Source organism: Neofelis nebulosa, chromosome 6 (assembly GCF_028018385.1).
Source record: "Neofelis nebulosa isolate mNeoNeb1 chromosome 6, mNeoNeb1.pri, whole genome shotgun sequence".
Classification (NCBI taxonomy): domain Eukaryota; kingdom Metazoa; phylum Chordata; class Mammalia; order Carnivora; family Felidae; genus Neofelis; species Neofelis nebulosa.
In genome coordinates this window covers 62,040,275-62,062,394 of record NC_080787.1, presented here as the reverse complement: position 1 = coordinate 62,062,394, position 22,120 = coordinate 62,040,275, and the positions used below count along the sequence as shown (strand labels likewise).

The 22,120-nt window shown below is 33.1% G+C and overlaps 1 protein-coding gene across 1 annotated transcript in view; it reads left to right on the top strand.

Annotated features, from left to right (window-relative positions):
- Positions 1–21,494, top strand: part of LOC131515421 (protein eyes shut homolog) — a 319,079-nt gene extending 297,585 nt beyond the window's left edge. Inside the window, exons 11-12 of the mRNA XM_058736158.1 lie at positions 4,887–5,086; positions 21,437–21,494. Of these exons, the coding sequence (XP_058592141.1) occupies positions 4,887–5,086; positions 21,437–21,494 (258 nt within the window). The remainder of the gene's footprint in view (positions 1–4,886; positions 5,087–21,436) is intronic.
- The last annotated feature ends 626 nt before the right edge of the window (positions 21,495–22,120 follow it).

Here is a 22,120-nt window from a genome sequence, read left to right as displayed (position 1 = left end):
AGAGACAGAACTTTTGGCAGTCTAAAAATGATCGTTTTCTTCCCATGGGAGATATAATTCAATTAGTTTATGTAATGCTTTCTAATAAATCATTCTATATATACCCAGCTGTAGGACTAAGAAGGAAACATGTTGTTTCCATGTTATCCCCTGTGGAATTCTGCATTTACATTACATGAAAATAACTGCAGTACCTTTACAAAGTCTACTAAGTGCCCTCAGTTATCCTTAAGGAGTTTACATTTTCAGCACAGGTGGAACAAATATCCAAATGGCATTCACGTATAAAATCATGCATTTATCTCTATCACTTGGGAAAGTGTAAAAGATCACCATCTGAGTTCCAAGCATGACTTGAGTTTTATAATCAAGGGCACAATCCATTTCTTATTGAAAGGGATACTAATTAAATTCTCTAGTGATTTTGACATCCTTAATTTTCCATTTGATAAATGATATGAATGCAATGGTTTCACATTAGCCTTTTCAGTGTGAGTTTCATTGTTATGTTAACATTTTTTTAAAGTCACTAATGTTTCTAAGCATAAATGTCTAACTAATGATAGTTCTAGAAAATACCCATTTTCAGAGTAAAATATTAAAGAAATATCACATGTTTGCCTATGATCTAGCTTCTTGTGTACCATAGTTCTATGTCTATCTTTGAAGATGTAGTAACTTAGATTCCTGAGTGCAAATGATTCATATTTCTGTATATTCATTAAGAAATCCTGGGGGCACCTGGATGGCTCAGTCAGTTGAACATCCAACTTCAGCTCAGGTCATGATCTCATGGTTTGTGAGTTCGAGTCCCACCTCGGGTTTTGTGCTGACAGCTCAGAGCCTACGACCTGCATAAGATTCTGTCTCCCTGTCTCTCTGCCCCTCCGTCACTCACACTCTGTCTCACTCTTTCTCAAAAATAAATAAACATTAAAATTTTTTTAAAAAGAAATTATGTGTAGACAACATATTAAGAGTACATAAAAATGTTTTACTAATGATGTCACAAAGTTCCAGAAATTATTTCTCAGAATTATAGATGCCAATATTTTCAGAGTTAACATTACCTTGAAAAATGATGACATACCATGTTTAAAGCACCATGCTTTTTGCTTTCCAGAATATAGGCACATGTATAATATCTAAAATGTAAACTTAAGAAGCATATAGCATGATATGGTAGACATTAATATACCAACAAAATCTGATTTACTGTTGTAGGGAAGTGCCAAATGACTGAAATAGAGGCTGACAAGGCCTGTGGCCTTCAGTATATAAAGGGAAAGAATATAACATTTACTGAACAGCTGTTATGTTCCAAGAACAGGGCTAATTACCTTATATTTACTATTTTATTTAATTCTCACAGGAACCTGTATGAAGTGGATGAAATTGTCACCATTTTATGCATAAATGTACCTACAATAAATAAAATACCATTTATTTAATAGGTGGGTAAAAGTAGCATAAAAGTATAACAATATTCCAATGCTTAAAAAGTAAGAGACAGATATTTTCTAGGTTCCACAAAGCCTCTGTCTGTACTTCTAGAATTATAGGATGCAGAAATGCCAGACACAAATTTGGGCAAATGCATGGGAAAATCGGCTAATTAAAAGATTATGATTGGATACACAATAAGATCTGGACCAGGACGGCGACATATGAGGTGCCTGAATTTCCCTCCTGCCCTGGCTGCACTGAATGTACAGCTATGCACAGAGCAAGTCCCCTTGAGAGAAATTCAGAAACTACCACACATTGAGCAACTGAGAAAATACCCACACTGAAATTGGTAGGAAAGGCTGAGACACACTCTCACCATAAATCCCACTCCTGCACACTGCCATACAATGAAGAAGAAATCCCTAACTTCCATCTTCTCTTTGAGAAGTTATGGGTTGGACCCCACCCTAACATCCAGAATTTTAAGAATGCATAAATCTAGAGCTTTTGTATGCATTCACAGTTAAGTTGTTAACATGGATATGCCATGCTCTAAAATAGACAAAATACAAAAGTTAGTTGCATTTATTAATTTTTTAAATGTTTATTTATTTTGAGAGAGAGACAAAGGGCAACTGTGAGTAGGGGAGGGTCAGAGAGAGAGAGAGAGAGAGAGAGAGAGAGAGACTTAGAATCCCAAGCATGCTCTGCGTTGTCAGCACAGAGCCTGATGCAGAGCCTGAATTCACGAACCATGAGATCCTGACCTGAGCTGAAATCAAGAGCCAGACACTTAACCTACTGAGCCACCCAGGCACCCTCCAAAATTATTTCCATTTCTATACACAAACAATGAACTATCAGAAAGAGAAAATAAGAAAGAAACCCCATTTATAATAATACCAAAATGAATAAAATACTAAATTTAACTATGAAGAACGTGAAACATAAATTTAATATAAATTTAACCAGTGTACCCATACACTGAACACTATAAAACATTGATGCAAGACATTCAAGAAGGTATAGGGAAAAAAAAGAAAAAAGAGAAGATATTTCCTATTCTTGGATTAGAAGAATTAATATTGTTACAATGTCTGTAGTATTGAAAACAATTTATAGATTTAATACCACACTTATCAAAATTCCAAATGGTTTTTCAAAGAAATAGAAAAGCAAACCTAACATTTGTATGGAACCACAAAAGACTCCAAATAGCCAAAGCAATCTTGAGAAAGGAGAACAAAGCTGGAGGCATTAAACTTCCTAATTTTAAATTATATTCAAAGCTATAGTAATCAAAGTAGCATGGTTTGGCATAAAAACAGAAACCAGATCAATGGAACATAGTAAAGAGCCCAGAAATAAATCTATGTAAATATGGTCAATTAATTTATGACAAAGGAGCCAAGAATGCATATGAGGAGAGGATAGTCCCTTCAAACACTGGTATTTGGAAAACTGATAGCCTCATGCAAAATAATAACTGGACTCCTGTCTTACACCATCACAGAAACAATTCAAAATGGGTTAAAGATTTGAATGTAAGACCTAAAACCTTAAAACTCCTAGAAGACATAGCTGGTAAATCCCTTGATATTTGATCTTAGCAATCATTTTTTTTTTTAGAGTTGACACCCAAAGCAAATGCAACAAAATCAAAAATAAACAAGTGGGACTACATAAAACTGAAAAAGCTTCTGTACGGCAAAGGAAACCATTAACAAAATTAACAACTACCTATGGAGTGGGAGAAAATATTCACAAACCACATATATAGTAAGGGATTAGTATCCAAAATATATAGAGAATTCATACAACTTAATAGCAAAACAAAGCAAAGCAAACAAACAAATACCGCAAATAATCCAATTTAAAAAATGAGCAAGACTTGAAGAGACATTTCTGCAATGATGCTGTACAAATGGACAGTAGATATATGAAAAGGTGCTCAACATCACTAATCAGGGAAATGTAAATCAAAACTGCAATGAGATAATTGTCCCAACCTATTAGGTCTATTAGCAAAAACATAGGAGATAACAGATATTGTCAATGATGTGGAAAAAAGGGAACCCTTTATGCTGCTGATAGCTATGTAAACTGGTAGAGTCACTATGGAAAACACTATGTCAAGAAATTAAAAATATAACCATCATATGATCCTGTAATCACACTTCTGGGTAAATAGATGAAAGAAATTAAACCATCACCTTGTAAAGATATCTGTAGTTCCATGTTTACTGCAGCATTATTCACAATAATCAAGGTATGGAAACAAACTGTGTTCATCAATAGATGATTGGATAAAGAAAATGTGGTGTCTGTATATACAATGGAATATTATTCAGTCTTAAAAGGAAGGAAATTCTACCATTTCCAACAACATTGATAAACTTGGAGGACAGTATGCTAAGGCAAATAAGCCAAACTAAAAGACCAATACTGTACTACATGGGTTCTCTTGTTAAAAAATCTAAAAAAAAAAAAAAAAAAAATTTTAAAGGCTGGGCTTACAGAGACAGAGAATAGAATAATTGATTGCCAGAGGGTAGGGCATAGGAGAAATAGAAAATGCTGGGAAATCACTTTCAGCTATAAGTTGAACAAATTATGGTGATCTAATATATAACATGGTGACTATATTAATAACTCTACTCTACAATTAAAATTTGCTAAGAGAGTAGAACTTCAGTGTTCTCACTCCCTCTACTCTCAATAAGAAGAAAGGTGAATATGTGCAGTGATAGGTGTGTGAATTAACTCAGTGGTGGGAATCATTTCACGATGTGTATGTATATGAAATCATTATGCTGTACACTTTAAATATAGTGCAGGGGTTTTTTTTTGGTCAATTATACCTTAATAAGTCTGAAAAAGTAATATACATATTAAAACAATTTGGGGGGGAAAACAATTATGAATGGAATAAAAGCAGATATTAAAGATGCCTTGTTTTGTAGATGTAAGTCCATTGTGAATTGTCTGTTCTAAGTATGTGTTCAAACCCAGGATTCCTTTGAGAGTTAATAAAGGCACTATTAATCACCCTAAGACAGCAGAATTAATCTAGGGCTGTTCCAGGCAAACTGGCATGTATACTAAGGGTCAGTGAATTCCTGGTATTATATACATAGGAAATTTGTTTTAGCATCATTATTTGGGTGTGTAGGGTGGTAGGTATTCACTGCCATGGTACATGTTTTAGCAAAGTTTAATAAAGTTTTTTTTTTTTCTGAAAAATCAATAATGGGACATTTCTGGTGATAAAAAACGAAAATCATTTATTACCAAAAACATATTTCAGTTTCTAGAGGAATGGAATATCAGATAAGCTTGCATATTGATTTCTTAAAAATATTTAAATAAAATAAGTTTAATAAAATGTTTAGTCTTATCACTAATAATCAAATTTGATTCTTTATTTCTTAATTTAGAACTGTACATCAAACCTTTCTGTAAATGAAGACTTCTGTCAGAAATCAGTCGATGACTTTACTTGCATTTGCCCGAGTGGATACATTCGTGCATATTGTGAAATACATATTGATGGTTGTGCTGAGCCTGAACTGAATTTGGTCCTCTGTCTTAATGGAAGTATTTGTGTTGATGGACATGGACACATGTTTTACTGCAGGTCAGTATTTATTTACCCACAATTAACTAAACATATATTTAGGAAAGCATATAAACATCATAAGAGTGATGCACGCTGAAATATAAAAACTAAGTTTTTGAGTACGTTTTCATCTTAAAAAAATGAAATCACAAATTTAAATCAACAATTCTAAGGAAGCATTTACTTTCATATTTTTAAAAATACTATATATTCATATAAATTCCATGTTGGACTTCTAAAGTTTATTATCTCTCATTTTATAATTGTTTCATATCCCCTATCCTTCCCAGAATTGAATTGTTTTTTTTCTTAAATATTACACTACATGAATGACACCTAGATAGTTCATATTTATAATAGACTTATTACAAAGATTCATTAGTCCTCCTGCTGCACTTACAATTCTAAGATCTTAACAATTGATAAAAAATTTTTATGTGCTAAGATTTATAAAAATAAATTAATGTGTCACTGTATTTTTGAACCAACTACTATTTAAAGTATCTTTTAAAAATTCTTAGGAGATAATTTTCATTACCTTTGTTTTTTATGATTACATAATATATAAATGGTTTTTATTTTGAGAAGTTAGCCATTACCTGTTCTATTTGTAAAATATAATTGAACCCACATATTTAAAAAATAGTTTACCTCTTCTATTTCATTCTGATTTTTGAGAGCTTGATATTAAGTTAAAATCTGTGAACAACTGTATTTCTTCTAAATATCTTAAATTTTGGGAAGGTTGAACATGTTTATTTTGGTGCATGGTTATTTAATAGTAAAGTGTATCTATTATTTTTATATTTTATCAGTTATTTAAAAAATATTAATATATTCTGCATTATGTTTATTATTGACACCACTATATTTTCTTTGTTCAATATCTACAGTGTGTTTTTGCCCTTTTATTTATTTTGATCTCTGCTGTATTATCTTATTTAGGGCATATCTCTAATGAAGTACACATAGGTGATTGTTTTACATAAACCCAAGATTATTATTGTTTCATTTAACATATACATACAGGGTTCAGTTATTATTATGACACTGTTATTCTTTATTACATATGACCTAACATGCCATTTTTATTTATAGTGTGGTTGTGTGTGTTGTCTCTGTTGTGTATCGTATTTTTAGCATGAATTTTGCTTATTTTACACTGGTAGTTTGATAAAGTACAGAAAGTAAAGATGTTTCCAATAGAATTGTAATTTTTTAAAATATCATTATAAAAATGATCACTTGAGCACTGTAAGGATCCTCTGATTGAACCTAATCAGTGCCTGGATGAAGTCACCAACAGTAAGTTCAACATTTACTTCCAATTAATACAATGTTATAAATGAAGGTTCGAGTCATGGAAACTCATTCTGTTCAATAAAAAAAAATAGAAATAAGTGAACCTAAAACTAAAATGTATATTTTTATAACCTTGCTAATTCAAGCACTATACAAGCTATGCTACAAATGTTCCGTTTAGGAGATGTTATCCATGGGCTAGTTAGGCTGACCTTTCTTAAAGCATGAAGTCAGTGGAATCTAGACTGAAGAGGCCTGCTTCTTTTCCTAGCTTATCTCCCAGGGACATAGGCAGCCATTACAGTTACAAGGTTATTCAAATTACATTTTTTTTAAGTAGACTCCACTTAAAAAACACAGGGCTTGAACTCAAGACTCTGATATCAAAACTTGAGCTGAGATCAAGAGGGATGCTTAATGACTGAGCCACCCATGCACCCCCAAATTGCATTTAAATAAGAGTTGTCTGTCTTCAAACTTCCCTGCTGATTCAACATTCCTGTAAGCTCTTGAAAGTCTGTGAATGGTAATTAAATGCCTTGGGAATTTCAGTTTCTAGGGGATTTGCACAGTGACTGTGAGTAGCCATAGATGTTGGTGCCAAGTTAGCACAATGATCAAGCTATTTATTTAAAAAGAAAACTCATGGGAGAGACTGTTTTGCAAATTGAATCATAGATTTGTTTGTGGATTAATTTGTGATATATTTAAACCATAATAAAATAATCATCTTTCTTTATTTAAAAAATTGTATCAAACCTACTGTTAGATCCCATTTTTTTTCCATTCTTCAAGTTAAATCAAAAAAGCATACTCTTAGAAATGTGGTAAAATTTTTGTCATTGTCTTTGTTATGTTCATTTTCTTTCAGTGTCTACACAAATCAGTGTTAATATTTGTGTTCTCATTGATGGTTTATTAGTTAATCAGCTTTCTAAATTTTGTTTGATTTTAAATGGGGAAAAAGTCAAAGCCTACAAATTTCCACCTTCATGACACTTATCCTGAAGTCTTCTTTTTGATGTCATTTTGTTAGTAAAAGATTTCAGCCTTTAATGATCTATAGAATATTCTATACTATTGGTTTCCTAATGATTTTGAGAAAACTAATTTTCTTCTGATTAAAAACTTATCCTATATGACAAACTCGGAAATTTGAAACTGAAAACCTAAGATATTTTATTGTGTTCTTAGATATGAATTAGAACTTGGAGAAGTACAAATTTTTAGACCTTATTATTGTTTGAGGATTATGTAGTTAATGTTGTTATTTTGCTTTCATTTCCATCATTGTAGAAAATAAACAAGAGAATGGCCTATTCTCGTGAACATTATGTTTTATGAATGCAATTGATTCACTTGCTTCATAAAAGCTGATACATGATTTTTAATTTCTTTAATTAAAAACGATGTATAAAATACTTACCCAGTGACTGGCACGTAGATACTTTATAATTTAATTCCCTTCCCTTTTATCTTTGACATTGAAGCATTTAACCAGAATATGTGATGTTATATATTTTTCTTATTTATTTCTTCATGTCTGGAAAATTTTATTATTCTGTTATTATTCTTTTCGGCATTAATACTGGTTCATTCATTCTGCATTCTTCTTTGGGTACTAATAATGCTTACATACTGCAATCACAACCTTTAAACTCTGTCAGGCATTTTATTCTTTTTTCTATTTTTATTTCTTTTTAAAAATTCCCTCTAAATTTGTCTACTTCTCAACCATTTTTATCTGGTTTTATGAAATTTTTCCTTAGGATAATATTATTTATTTTCTCTTACATTTCAATGGATATGCACTTTTTAAGTAGCTGTTTTCTTCCATTGTAAATGCAATGCCCACTTAGCAAACCATAGTATTATTTTCTGTTTTCAAAGCAATTTATTTGAAGAGTTCATTTTTCTCAAAGTTTTTATAACTTGCCTCATTTTTTGTTAGAATTCTTTAACTTGACTTGAAGTCTCAGTTACTAACATTTTTATGTTTATTGATTTTTATTGCTGTTACCCAGATGTCTCCTATGACCACTTTTATATCCCACCTCTATGGGCCAGACTCTTCTTTATTTCTGTGTCTATAAGACTGTTTTAAATGATAGGACTTACCACTTAAGGAGCGGAGTAGCAGCATGTACTGAGGCATGCCTGAGAAAGCCTATTTTAACTACATGTGTTATTGTGGCTTATATCCAGGGTAAAATTGCTTGGCATGTGTGGGCCCATTTAAATATCTCCACTTCACTCTCTAGACATTGAATGTTGGATTTCTCTAGATCTGAGATGTGTCAGATTTGGTCATTGCTGATACTTCTCATGAAGACATCTGATTAGTTTAGATTATTTTATAACTACAACAATGAAACACATTAAGAATGGCCACTATTGGGGCACCTGGATGGCTCAGTAGGTAAAAGCATGTAACTTTTGATCTCAGGGTTGTACATTTGAGCCCTACGTTGGGTATGGAGATGATTTAAATAAATAAAAAACTTAAAGAAAAAAAAAGAAATAGCCAATACTCACGTTTTTTTTTTTTTTAATTTTTTTTTTCAACGTTTTTTATTTATTTTTGGGACAGAGAGAGACAGAGCATGAACGGGGGAGGGGCAGAGAGAGAGGGAGACACAGAATCGGAAACAGGCTCCAGGCTCCGAGCCATCAGCCCAGAGCCTGATGCGGGGCTCGAACTCACAGACCGCGAGATCGTGACCTGGCTGAAGTCGGACGCTTAACCGACTGCGCCACCCAGGCGCCCCAATACTCACGTTTTAATCTTCCTGATAGTTGCTAAATTTTGAAAGGCATAGATAGAATCTTTAAATGTAAAATAAAATGAAGGAAAAAAGAAAGGATGTACTAAAGTCTGACCTTTTAGAATGTGATCGTGGAAGATGGTAAAATGAATAAGCCAGTGATATGTAGCTAGTTTCCTCATTACAATGGACACATACATAGGTAATATTGCTTTGAATATTGACAATTTAAATCAGTTAACCATTTCAAGCAAAATAAGCTAGGATTAGTTTTGGATAAATAACAACTGGGCTGTTAGGTGCCGGGGAATATTATGTTGAAGTAATTCAATCATAATTTAAAGACAATTTTATAATCATACTTCAGATCATTTCTAGAGAAGTAATAGGACATTTCAAATACCTAAATTTATTTTTAGCAATATATGTGTTAAACAACTCAAACTCTAAGTGAGGTCATTTATATTTCCCAATGAAGACATATTAAGTTAATAATTATGAATGTTTAAAACATTGAAAATGGTTAATAATTGATAAGATTTTCAAAATCTTTGCATTATTTGTTACTTAAAAGAAATGAAAATAACCTTTTGTGCAGAAAATATAATAATTTATTTTTGTATTTCTAGTCCAAACTTAAATGGTATTTCTTATTAACACATTGAATTTTAGGGATAAAGAAGATTATAGAGATTATCTGTGGTGGTCTAGTTAGTATGTAGAGGAAAAAGCAAAAGCATGGGAGTTTTGCAGTCAGTTCCTGCAAAGTCATGATAGGTGGGAAAGTCAATTCAAGAACACAATGAGTTTCTTTTTTAATTTTCATTAGAGTACTAATACAAATATATATATATATATATATATATATATATATATATATACACATGTGGTAAAAAAAGAAAAAAAACTTATATAGTCAGATACCATGACTGTTGTGTAGGTACAGTTAAACATCTCTTTTGTACTTTATATTCTGGTGCAAAGTTTAAAGACATTAATGACTTTGTTCAGTTTAATAATGGCTGCTTTCAGAAGTCCATAAGTATTATTAACCATGTGTAACAGTTTAATAGCATTTTAATGTGTGCAAGTTTTATTAAACCATAAAAACTATGTTGAAATTACACTAAAATCCAAATTAGAATCACACGGCAGAGGGCTGTAGAAATAAGAAAAACACTATACATAACTTTTTCTCTGGCACTATGTAGATTATAAAGAATATAGCAATTAATTTATAAAACAAAGCACTGAGGCATAAAAGATACTTGTTTTTGTTTTTAATATGTGAAATCCTGTTCCACATAATTTTTCCCTTGGTGTTCTCTACTTTCGGCGTTGCGGCATCTCTTTCCATCTGCCACAACTTTTTAGCTGGAACTGTCCCCTCAGTCTGATAATTCCTCCAAATTCAGCTCTTCTTGGTCATTGCCTCCATATTCTTGAAGTACTTTAGGTCCTTACACTTCTCATTCACCTAAGTTTCATTACATGTTCTGCCATAAACCAAGTGTAATTAGTTCATACTACTATATGTATTACATTAAAAGAGAAGTAAAACATATTTGGTTACTCACATTGGTATTTTTCCTTTTAAAAAATATTCAAGGGGCACCTGGGTTACTCAGTCGGTTGAGCATCCAGCTTCAGCTCAGGTCATGATCTCATGGCTTGTGAGTTCGAGTCCCATGTCAGGCTCTCTGCTGACAGCTCACAGTCTGCAGCCCACTTTGGATTCTATGTCTCCCTCTCTTCTCTCTCTGCCCTCCCCTGCTCACACTGCCTCTCTCTCTCTCAAAAATAAATAAATGTTTAAAATTTTTTGAAAATATTCAGAAACATCAATAAAAATAATAAATTGTTAATTATAAAATCTCAGCAACCAAAACATATTGGTACATCAAACATTGGAGATAAGCTTTCCTAAGTCCCCTAATATCATAAGTAAGGAAAGATAGATTCTAGTTCTTTCTATATTTGGATAGAAAAATCAGAGATGTTTGGTAACTAATGAAGTGTACAGAGTGTAAGGGTATTGATCTACAATAACTCATTTTCAACAACCATTAATATCATCTTTGCTGCAAGTTAATCATTTTATAACTTGGAATAAAATATCTGTATTTAACAACCACACTTTGGTGGCTTTCTATTTATGTTTTCAGAAATATCAGATGGGCTTTTAAATACTCTAACAACTTTTTATTTTGTTTACACTCTCCAAAAATAAATATTTTACCATGAATCCAAAGTTAAATTAATAATGAAAAAAAAACAATTTATAAGAAAAATAAGGGGTGCCTCGGTGCCTTAGTTGGTTGAGTGTCCAACTTTGGCTCAGGTCATGATCTCATGGCCCCTGAGTTCAAGCCTCACATGAAGTTCTGTGCTGACAGCTCAGAGCCTGGAGCCTGCTTTGTATTCTCCCTCTCTCTCTGCCTCTCCTCTGCTCATGCTATCTCTAAAATGAATAAGTGTTAAAAAAAAGAAAAGAAAAAGAAATTGCATTATATTGCCTTATAAAGTATTACAAGTGGTAGAATAATAAGCAGGACTCATTTTTCTTAATAGGTCGACTATATCAACACTATAGTTGCTATTTTAGCACATTGCTTCAGAAGATACTCAAATTTAAATTGTGAACCTATTTTGATTGTTATATGTAAAATGCTATTTTTACCAATTATAAAATTTTAATTTTAAAATATATATTTCATTAATCAAATTAGTATGCATTTTGCTATATTCAAACGTAAGATTGTATTTCCTTATTTTAAAATTTATTTTTTAATAATGAGGACTCCTTTTGATGACTCTCTGAGCCATCAGAACTCTTATAATTAATCATTAAATATTTTCCTATGTTCATACTCTTTAAAACCCATCACAGGAATTTTCAATATTTTGGGGTGCTTTTTAAATTACACATTTTGCAATTTGTTCTCCAAATCAAGTGATATACTAAGTTTTTTAAAATTTAATTTATAAATTTTTAGTGCATTTCTTTTTATTGAATTATAATTAATATTCAGTGTTATATTGGTTTCAGGTATACAATATAATGATTTAACAATTCTATACATTACTCAGTGCTCATCAGGGTAAGAGGTGTACCTTGGTGGCTCAGTCAGTTAAGCATCCTACCCTTGATTTCAGCTCAGGTCACAATTTCATGATTTGTGAGATTGAGCCGTGTCAAGCTCCAAGGTGACAGTATGGAGCCTTATAGGGTTCTCTCTCTCTCTCTTTCTGTTTCTCTCTGTCCCTCCCCTGCTTACATGCTCTCTCTCTCTCTCTCTCTCTCACTCTAAATAAATAAATAAATAATTTTTAAGAATAAAAAAGTATGGGGAGGATTTACTTCCATCACACTTTCCTTAAAAAAAAAAAAGGTGTCTTCTTTTTTGTTTTGTTTTTATTTGAATTCCAGTTAGTTAACATACAGTGTAATATTAGTTTCAGGTGTAGAATAGAGTGATTCAACATTTCCATACAACACTTGGTGCTGATCACAAGTGCATTCCTTAATCTCCATCACTTATTTAACCCATCAACCCACCCACCTCCCCTCTGGTAAACATCAGTTTTTTTTTTCTCTATCTTTAAGGGTCTGTTTCTTGGTTTGCCTTTCTGTCTCTAGTTTTTTTTTTTTTTTCTCTTTGCCCATTTGTTTTGTTTCTTTGGCATTTGTCTTTCTCTGACTTATTTTTCTTAGCATAATATACTCTAATAATACACTCTACTTCCACTCTAGTTCCATCCATGTTACTATAATTGGCAAGATTTCATTCTTTTTTGTTTCCAAGTAACATTCCTCTGTGTGTGTATGTGTGTGTGTGTGTGTGTGTGTGTGTGTGTGTGTGTGTATCACATGTTCTTTATATATTCATCAGCCAGTGGACACTTGGGCTGTTCCAAGAATTCAGTTAAGTCATAGGATACAAAATCGATGTCCAGAAATCTGTAGCATTTCTATACATCAGTAATTAAGGGAAGAAAGAGAAATTAAGGAATCAATCCCATTTACAGTTACACCAAAACAATAAATGTACTCTTAATTCCTTTTATCTATTTCTCACACACACACACACACACACACACACACACACACCCCTACCTACCCTCTGGCAACTATCAGTTTGTTCTCCATATTTAAGAGTCTGGGTTTGTTGGTTTGTTTGTGAACTTTTTTTGTTTGTTTGGTTGGTTGGTTGGTTGGTTGGTTTCTTTTTTATTAATTTTTTTTTTTGTTTCTTAAATTCCACATATGAATGAAATCATGTGGTATTTGTCTTTCTCTAACTTACTTCACTTAGTGTTATATCCTCTAGGTATATCCATGTTATGCAAGTGACAAGATCTCGTTGTATATTCCATCATGTACACACACACATACACACACACACACACCACATCATTGTCCATTAATCCATTGATTGATATTTGGGCTGCTTCCATATCTTGGCTTTTATAAATAATGCTGTGGTAAACACAGGGGTGTATATATCTTCCAGAATTATTGTTTTTGGTTTCTTTGGATAAATACCCAGTAGTAAAATTGCTAGATCTTGTATATTTATATTTTTAATTTTTTGAGGAAAGTCCATACTGTTTTCCACAGTGACTATACCAATTTTCATTCTCATCAACAGGGTACAAGGGTTCCTTTTTCTCTACACCCTTGCCAATATTTGTTATTTCTTGTCTTTTTAATTCTAGCCATTCTGACAGGTGTGAAGTAATACCTCATTGTGTTTGTTTTAATTTTTTTTGATGTTTATTTTCAAGAGAAGGAGAGACAGAACTCAAGCAGGGAAGGGGCAGAGAGAGAGGGATACACAGAATCAGAAGCAGGCTCCAGGCTCTGAGATGTCAGCACAGAGCTTTACACCGGGCTTGAACCCATGAACCATGAGATCATGACCTGAGTCGAAGTCAGACACTTAACCAACTGAGCCACCCAGACACCCCTCATTGTGATTTTGATTTCTAGTTCCTTCATGATTAGTGGTGTTGAGCATCTTTTCATATACCTGCTGTCCATTTATATGTCTTCTCTAGAAAAGTGTCTATTCATGTCCTCTGCCCATTTTTAATTGGATAACTTTTTTTTTGGTGTTTGCTTGTATAAGTTCTTTATATATTTTGAATATTAACTCCTTATTGGACATAACATTTTCAAATATCTTGTCCCATTCAATAGTTTACCTTGTCATTTGTTAATGGTTTCTCTTCCTATGGAAAGGTCTGTTGTTGTAGTCTCAAAAGTTTAATATGCTTTTGTTTTCCTTACCTAAGGAGACATATCTAGAAAACTCATTCTATGGCTAATGTCAAAGAAATTACTGCCTATATTTTCTTCTGGGAGTTTTATGATTTCCAGTCTCATATTTAGATATTTAATCCATTTTGAGTTTATTTGTGTTTATAGTATAAGAAAATGGTCCCATTTCATTATTTTGCATGTAGCTGTCCAGTTTTCCCATTTGTTGAAGAGATCATCTCTTCCCCATTGTATAGTCTTGCCTCCTTTGTTGTAGATTAATTAACCATATAAGTGTAGGTTTATTTCTGGACTCTCTATTCTGTTCCATTACCTCTGTATGTATTTTTGTGCCACTATCATACTGTTTTGATTGCTACAACTTTAAATTTTTTTTAAGATTTATTTTTGAGAGAGAGAGAGAGAGCATGAACCAGGGAGGGGCAGAGAGAGAGGGGAGACACAGAATCTGAAGGAGGCTCCAGGTTCTGAGCTGTCAGCACAGAACCCAGTGTAGGGCTCAGACTCATGAACCTTGAGATCATGACCTGAGCCAAAGTTGGATGCTTAACTGGCTGAGCCACCCAGGTGCCCCTGATTGCTACAACTTTATAGTCTATCTTAAAATCTAGCACTGTGATTATCTCCAGCTTTGTTCTTGTTTTTCAAGATTGCTTTGGCAATTCAAGGTATTTTGTGGTTCCATACAAATTTTAGTGCTATTTGTTCTAGTTCTGTGGAAAATGTTATTGGTATTTTCATATGGATTGCATTAAATCTGAAGATTTCTTTGGAAATTCTTTGGAAAACAATATTTCTTCTTCCCATCCATGAGTATGGAATATCTTTCTATTTGTTTGAACCACTGTGTTTTTAACATTGATTATAGATTTTCCAAATATTAATAAATTAAATCACTCTAAAATATCATTTTACTAAATCAACATCACAGAAAACATTAAGGTAGAATTACACTAATATTTGCTTATTTCCAACTTTTTTATAACGTTTGGGATTGACTTTGAATATAATGTATGTACTTTATTCTCTGGCTAGTGCTATTGTGATATATGTGTTCTTTGTCATTCCCTAGGTAAATAAGTAAAAATCAATGGTGAGCATTTATATGGTAGTTTGCCTTTAAAAATCCCTGACAATAATTCATGACCAAATCATTGCTTTTTAAAAGTTAAATATAGATTATTTTAGACACAAATCAATGTCGAACACAGCAAATGTGACAGTAAATCCAAAGAAAAATAATGTTTATGTGTTAAATAGAAAATTTATATTAGTGACAGAGAAAGCCTCTTTATTCAATATGAAGAATTTGACTCTATACAGCACACATAGGGATTGCTCTGTTTCACCAAGTTAAGTTTTAGATAGATTTTTATTCCTCTTGGGGACATAGTTAAGGTCATTTTAGTTTATTACCACATGTAGAAAATAAAATAAGAACATTACTGATCTCTCACAAAATTATAATGAAAATTGGTGATTTCTATATCTTTTAGGCAAATACTCATTTAATTTCAAAAGATTAAAGATTAGAATTGAGAGAAACAAGGGGTGCTTGGGTGGCTCAGTCAGTTAACTGCCAGACTTCAGCTTAGGTCATGATCTCATGGTTCCTGGGGTCAAGCCCCACGTTGGGCTCTGTGCTGACAGCTCAGAGCCTGGAGTCTGCTTCAGATTCTGTTTCTCCCTCTCTTCTCTGCCCCTTCTCAGCTCACACTGTGTCTGTCTGTCTCTCTCTTTCAAAGGTAAATAAATGTTAAAAAAAAAAAAAGTTTTAAAAAAGAATTGAGAAAAACATGAATTTCATGGTAACATTAATTTTTATGTTATTTAACTCATCAAGTAATTATTGGGAAACTACTGTACAAAACAATATCCTTGAGGTTGGAATCTTGAAGTTTCATATGATTTCACTCAGGTGTGGAATCTTAGAAACAAAACAAACAAACAAATAAAAGGAGATACAAACAAAAGAACAGACTCTTAAATACAGAAAACAAACTTGTGGTTGCCCAAGGGTGGGGCAATGGGTGAAATAGAGAAAATGGATTAAGAGTACACTTATCTTGATGAGCACTGAGAAATGAATAGAATTGTTGAATAATTATATTGTACACGTGGAACTAATATAACACTATGTTAATTATACTTCAATAAAAATATAAAATAAAATATAAAAAATAAAAGTACTTTTATTCCAGTTCACATCATTTAGCAATTCATAGAATGTGATTTTTAATTTCTGCTTGAGTTATCAGCAGACAGAATAACAGTTTAACACTTTTTTTTTCTTTAAAAGTATATGTTTAATTATTTTTAGTGTTTAATGCTTGTCCTGTATGGAAACTAACTGTATGGAAATTTTTCAAATGCAAATTTTTTTTAATGTTTATTTATTCTTGAGAGAGAGAGAGAGAGAGCACGCGAGCGTGCGCATAAGCGGGGGAGGGTCAGAGAGAGAGGAAGACACAGAATCTGAAGCAGGCTCCATGTCGGGCTCAAACTCTTGAACCATGAGATCATGACCTGAGCCAAAGTTGGATGCTCAACCGACTGAGCCACCCAAATGCCCCTGTCAAATGCAAATTTTAAGCAATATGTAGTTATTCATTCCCTTCAACTAAGCACTGTTACTAAAATCATGACTTTTATAGTCAAATGTTTTCTGGAAGTAAAGCCCTTCCAAAAGTAAGGGTGAATTTCCCATAATATTTAAGTTATAATGATTGAGGTAATTTATTTTTCTTTAATTTTTTTAATGTTTATTTATTTTTGAGAGAGAGAGAGAGAGACAGAGCATGAGCGGGGAGGGGTAGAGAGAGAGGGAGACACAGAATCTGAAGCAGGCTCCAGGCTCTGAGCTATCAGCACAGAGCCCGATGCAGGGCTCGAACTCACGAGCCATGAGATCATGACCTGAGCTGAAGTTGGACGCTCAACCAACCGACTAAGCCACCCAGGGCGCCCCATTTTTTTTTAATAATGGGATAAATATCCCATTTTTCTAGGAAGATAGTTTATTCAGATGATAGGAAATAAAATAAATAATGATTTTGAACATTGCTGAATAGTTTATTGTGCTCATTGTGTGTCTCTGTTATAGCATTTTAGTCTAACTTTTGCAATTGTACAAATCAAGTGTCCTAAATGTACATCTTTTTATTATTTCTAAAAATATAACCCATTTTGTATCTTGGTTTTCAAATTTTGGCCATAAGTCAGTGATGAATACTGTCGACATTGCAAGGGAAAAGAAATTCTATCAACATTAATTTTGTTTTTATTATTGAAGTAGAAAATGTAGGAGAACTTTAATATCAGAAATTACAATTATATTTTTCTGTTGTTAATGCATTGAATGTATAGGATTACCTAATATGTAATAGTGCTTATGCAAAAGTTTGACCAGGGTTCTTAAGGATTAAATAAGGGCAGTGTTAAAGTTTGAAATAAAAACAAAATGCTTCCTCTGGAAAAAAAAAAAAAAACTTTCCAAATTTATTTTACATTACACTTACACAGATATTTTAACAATGAAGAAAAATAATAAAACTGGAAATCTTTCCTCTTGGCTATTAGAATATTTTTGGTTTGCTATAATGATTTAAAAGAGTTTTCACAAATTTTATCTCTTCCACAATAAAAGCCAGTGTCAGAATTTGATCTCTGCCTACCTGATTGGACAGAATTAAACTTTAATGCCATGTTCTGCAGTCGAGTTTGACAGTACTTTTTCATCAAAGACGTTGGGCAGTAAGGAAAGAAAAAAAAATTGCTCATACTTCTTACTGTCAGTGGAATTTCTGTATCTCCACAGGTCAGGGCATCAGTACATTTACAGCATACTTTAGTTCTTTAGTAATACCTTTTCTAGACCAATTTATATGGCTGAAAAGTCTTCTTGCCTTCCAAATTTAATAAGATGATTTTTCCTTATCCATAAGGTTTCCAAGCTTCTCCCAAATATTTTAGGCCTGGGAGAACTATAAACTTAATAATGAGATTCTTGAAGATGATCTTAAATTATTTAAATTGAAATATCAGTATTTTAAATTGAATATCAGTATTTTTTTAAATTTTTTTTCAATGTTTTTTATTTATTTTTGGGACAGAGAGAGACAGAGCATGAACGGGGGAGGGGCAGAGAGAGAGGGAGACACAGAATCGGAAACAGGCTCCAGGCTCCGAGCCATCAGCCCAGAGCCTGACGCGGGGCTCGAACTCACGGACCGCGAGATCATGACCTGGCTGAAGTCGGACGCTTAACCGACTGCGCCACCCAGGCGCCCCTGAATATCAGTATTTTAAATTGAAATATCAGTGCAAGTGTTTGTGTAGGAGAGTCGGGCAGACAGAGTGTGTGTGTGTGTTTGTGTGTGTGTGAGAGAGAGAGAGAGATGGAGAGAGTAGAGAATGAGAGAGAATTTTTAATATCTTCCAGTTATTTAGACATAGAAAGGCATTCACTTTGTTTTTATATATTTTGATTACATATATTCAGAATAGCATTATATTGTGTCATATATGACCAACTCACTCTATGTAAATATCTTTTTTTTTAACTAGCTAAGTCATCTGTTTATACAACAAACATTTATTGAGTGTTTTTGACCTGGCATATACTTAAAGGCATAGAGGTAAATACATGTCTTAGATAAATAAATATGTTTACAGTTTATTAAGGAAATCTGTGAAAAAGAAAAATGCAACATGGTGTATAAGGGCAATGTAGTAAAAATACATACAGTTTCAGTGGGGGAATACAGTAAAAAAGTTACCCATTCTCTTTTGATGTGTCCTTTAATGTTTCAAAAAGAGGTGGTTTTTGACACTGTCTTGAAGGAGGAGCTCATCACACTTGTATATTTGATAACAAAAGCAGATGAAAAAAAACGTGAAGCAAGGAAAGGTGATATGACATGCAGACTTTGCTGTGTTATAAGGACTTCATTGTCATTTAAATTAAAACTGTATTGGGGTTCCTGGGTGACTCAGTCAGTTAAGCATCTGACTCTTGATTTTGGTTCAGGTCATGATCTCACAGTTCTTCAGTTTGAGCCCCATGTCAGGCTCTGCACTGTCCCCACAGAGTCTCTTTGGAATTCTCTCTCTCTCCCTCTCTCTCTGCCCCTCACCAATTGCTCATACACAGTCTCTGTCTCCCTCTCTCTCTTTCTCCAAGAATAAATAAAAGTAAAACTTTTAAAAATGTATTGCAGGTGTGACAAAAATAGATGTGCTAAGTTACTAAGGAGCCAGACCCTGCATAGATTTGTAAAATATTGTAGGACTTTGGACTTAATCCTGTAAATGACAAGAGAAGAGGTTCTTTAAAGGTTCATAAGGCAGGGAGTCAAATGGTCAGATTTGTATTTTGGAGAAATAACTTTTGGGAGCAATTTATCTGTCTAATAAAATAAAGTACCAAGTACTGTAATGACCTAGATAAATAAGGCTGATGTGAGTCCAGAAGAGACCATGAAAAAGGAGGAGATGGGTAGGGTTGAAAGAGATTTGGGAGTTTAAAATAAAAAATGTTAATATTGGTTGAATGTGGGAGTAAGATGAAGAGTCAAGGATGGCTCTAGGTTTTTTAGGCATTGTTGTTTATATAAATTCATTTATCTGATAATCATTGTCTCCAGTCAAAGTGGGAATAGATCCTAGGTCTCCTACTTTTGTGTAGTTCTGTGATTCAGTCAGAAATAATTGTTAGCCCAAAGCCTTTTAACTTAAATAATGCAAAAAAGTCAGCCTGAGTGAGTTTTCAAACCAATTTTGTTGACCTGGGAACATAATAAACAGAAATAAGACCTATAGAAATATATAGACACTATGGCTTCTGTCACGTATATTTTCGCCTCCTTCTCCTCCTTTTCCTTCTCCTTCTCCTTCTTCGTAATTAAAATAATCTAAGGGGCACCTAGTTGGCTCAGTCGGTTGAGCATTGGACTCTTGATTTCAGTTCCTGTCATGATCTCAGGGTTCATGGGCTCAAGTCCCTGACAGTGCAGAGCCTACTTGGGATTCTCTCTCCTTCTCTCTGCCCCTCTGCGGCTAGCTCTCTCTCTCTCTCTCTCTCTCTCTCTCAAAATAAATAAAAATTAAAACTAAGAAAAAATAATCTAATAATTTTTCAGGAAATAAAGTTCGTGTAACAAAACACATAGAAAGGATTGTTGATCTGTAAATAGTTTAATTTTAAACATATTCCTTAGTATCTCAAAACCTCATATCCTTATGATTAAAAATATTTAACCATTTTTTATGTTATTGACTATGTTTTAACATATCTATAAATAAGATAATGAATACCCTTAAAATCCTCAGGGAATATGAGTTAATAACTTTAGAATTCATAAAATTAAGGAACATAAAAATTGATGAGTTAAAGGCTTTTGTAATAGTCCAAGTTAAATACTTACTGTATATCACAATGTAGGCATACATAAGTATGGCAAGATTTCCCTTTGATTCCTTTAAGGAAATTAACCTAAAAGAAATGATATACTTTTTAATTTGGGGATTTCTAATATTTATTGTGTATTACTTAATATCATTAAAATTATAAAGAATATAATGAATGAAAGAATAGTTTTTAAAATTTTTTAAATGTTTTTTTAAATTTATTTTTGAGACAGAGAGAGGCAGAGCACGAGCAGGGGAGGGGCAGAGAGAGAGGGAGACACAGAATCCCAAGCAGGCTCCAGGCTCTGCGCTGTCAGCACAGAGCCCGACGCGGGGCTTGAACTCACGGACTGTGAGATCATGACCTGAGCCGAAGCCGGACGCTTAACCGACTGAGCCACCCAGGCGCCCCAGAATAGTTTTAATATGCATAAATATCGTTGGTTTATTCATAACAATTATATAATGTATAAGATATCCCATTCTTAGTATCTCTTTTGAGTATCTAATAATTGGAGTAGGCAGGTGTTATATGGGTATTGGAAATTGGGAAAGCATTCTCTCTCTCTGTTTTGTTTTTGGTTTTTTTTTGTTTTTGTTTTTTTTAAGTTTGAATGCCATCTGGCTTTTTGGCAGCGTGAGTAGGCAGTTTGCATTTGTGGTTTAGTGATCTCTTGAGTCTATCTCTTGTTTAAGATTTATATGGAAGATGAGGAAATGCAAGCCCTTATATGCAGGTGTTAAACTTTAAGTTCATTTAAGATTTCTTTTCAGAATTATGTATAGAAAATTAAAACATATTCTTATAGTTTGTATTTTATGATTTATATTATTTCTGCTAGTTCTATAAATATAAGCTTATGTTCAAAGAAAAAAATGTAAGTAAGATTTATCTCCTACAATTGGTCGGCCAGGTGAGATGTTACTATATGAAATGTTAAATATACCATTTTTTATCACTCTTTGGTTTGGAGGCACAATATTAGCATGCCTTGGGAAACCAGAAATGCCCATAGATGTCACTGACCTTCATAGTTTTCTTTTCCTTTACCAGTCAGGATTTCTCTGAAAAATCATCCATTTAATTCCAAACTTCCAAGTTCAAAACAATGTATTTAGATAACTTTGGGGGCCACAAAAGTGGCTTTGAATGTGAATTAAGATTTTTAAACTTGGAATCACTTATGAAGATTAATTTTTTTTTTTTTGGCCAGTTCTGGCTATACCTTCAGGGCCCCATTCCTTAATGTAATTAACCCCACTACCCTGTGCTCTTGAAGAGTAAGTTTGTTC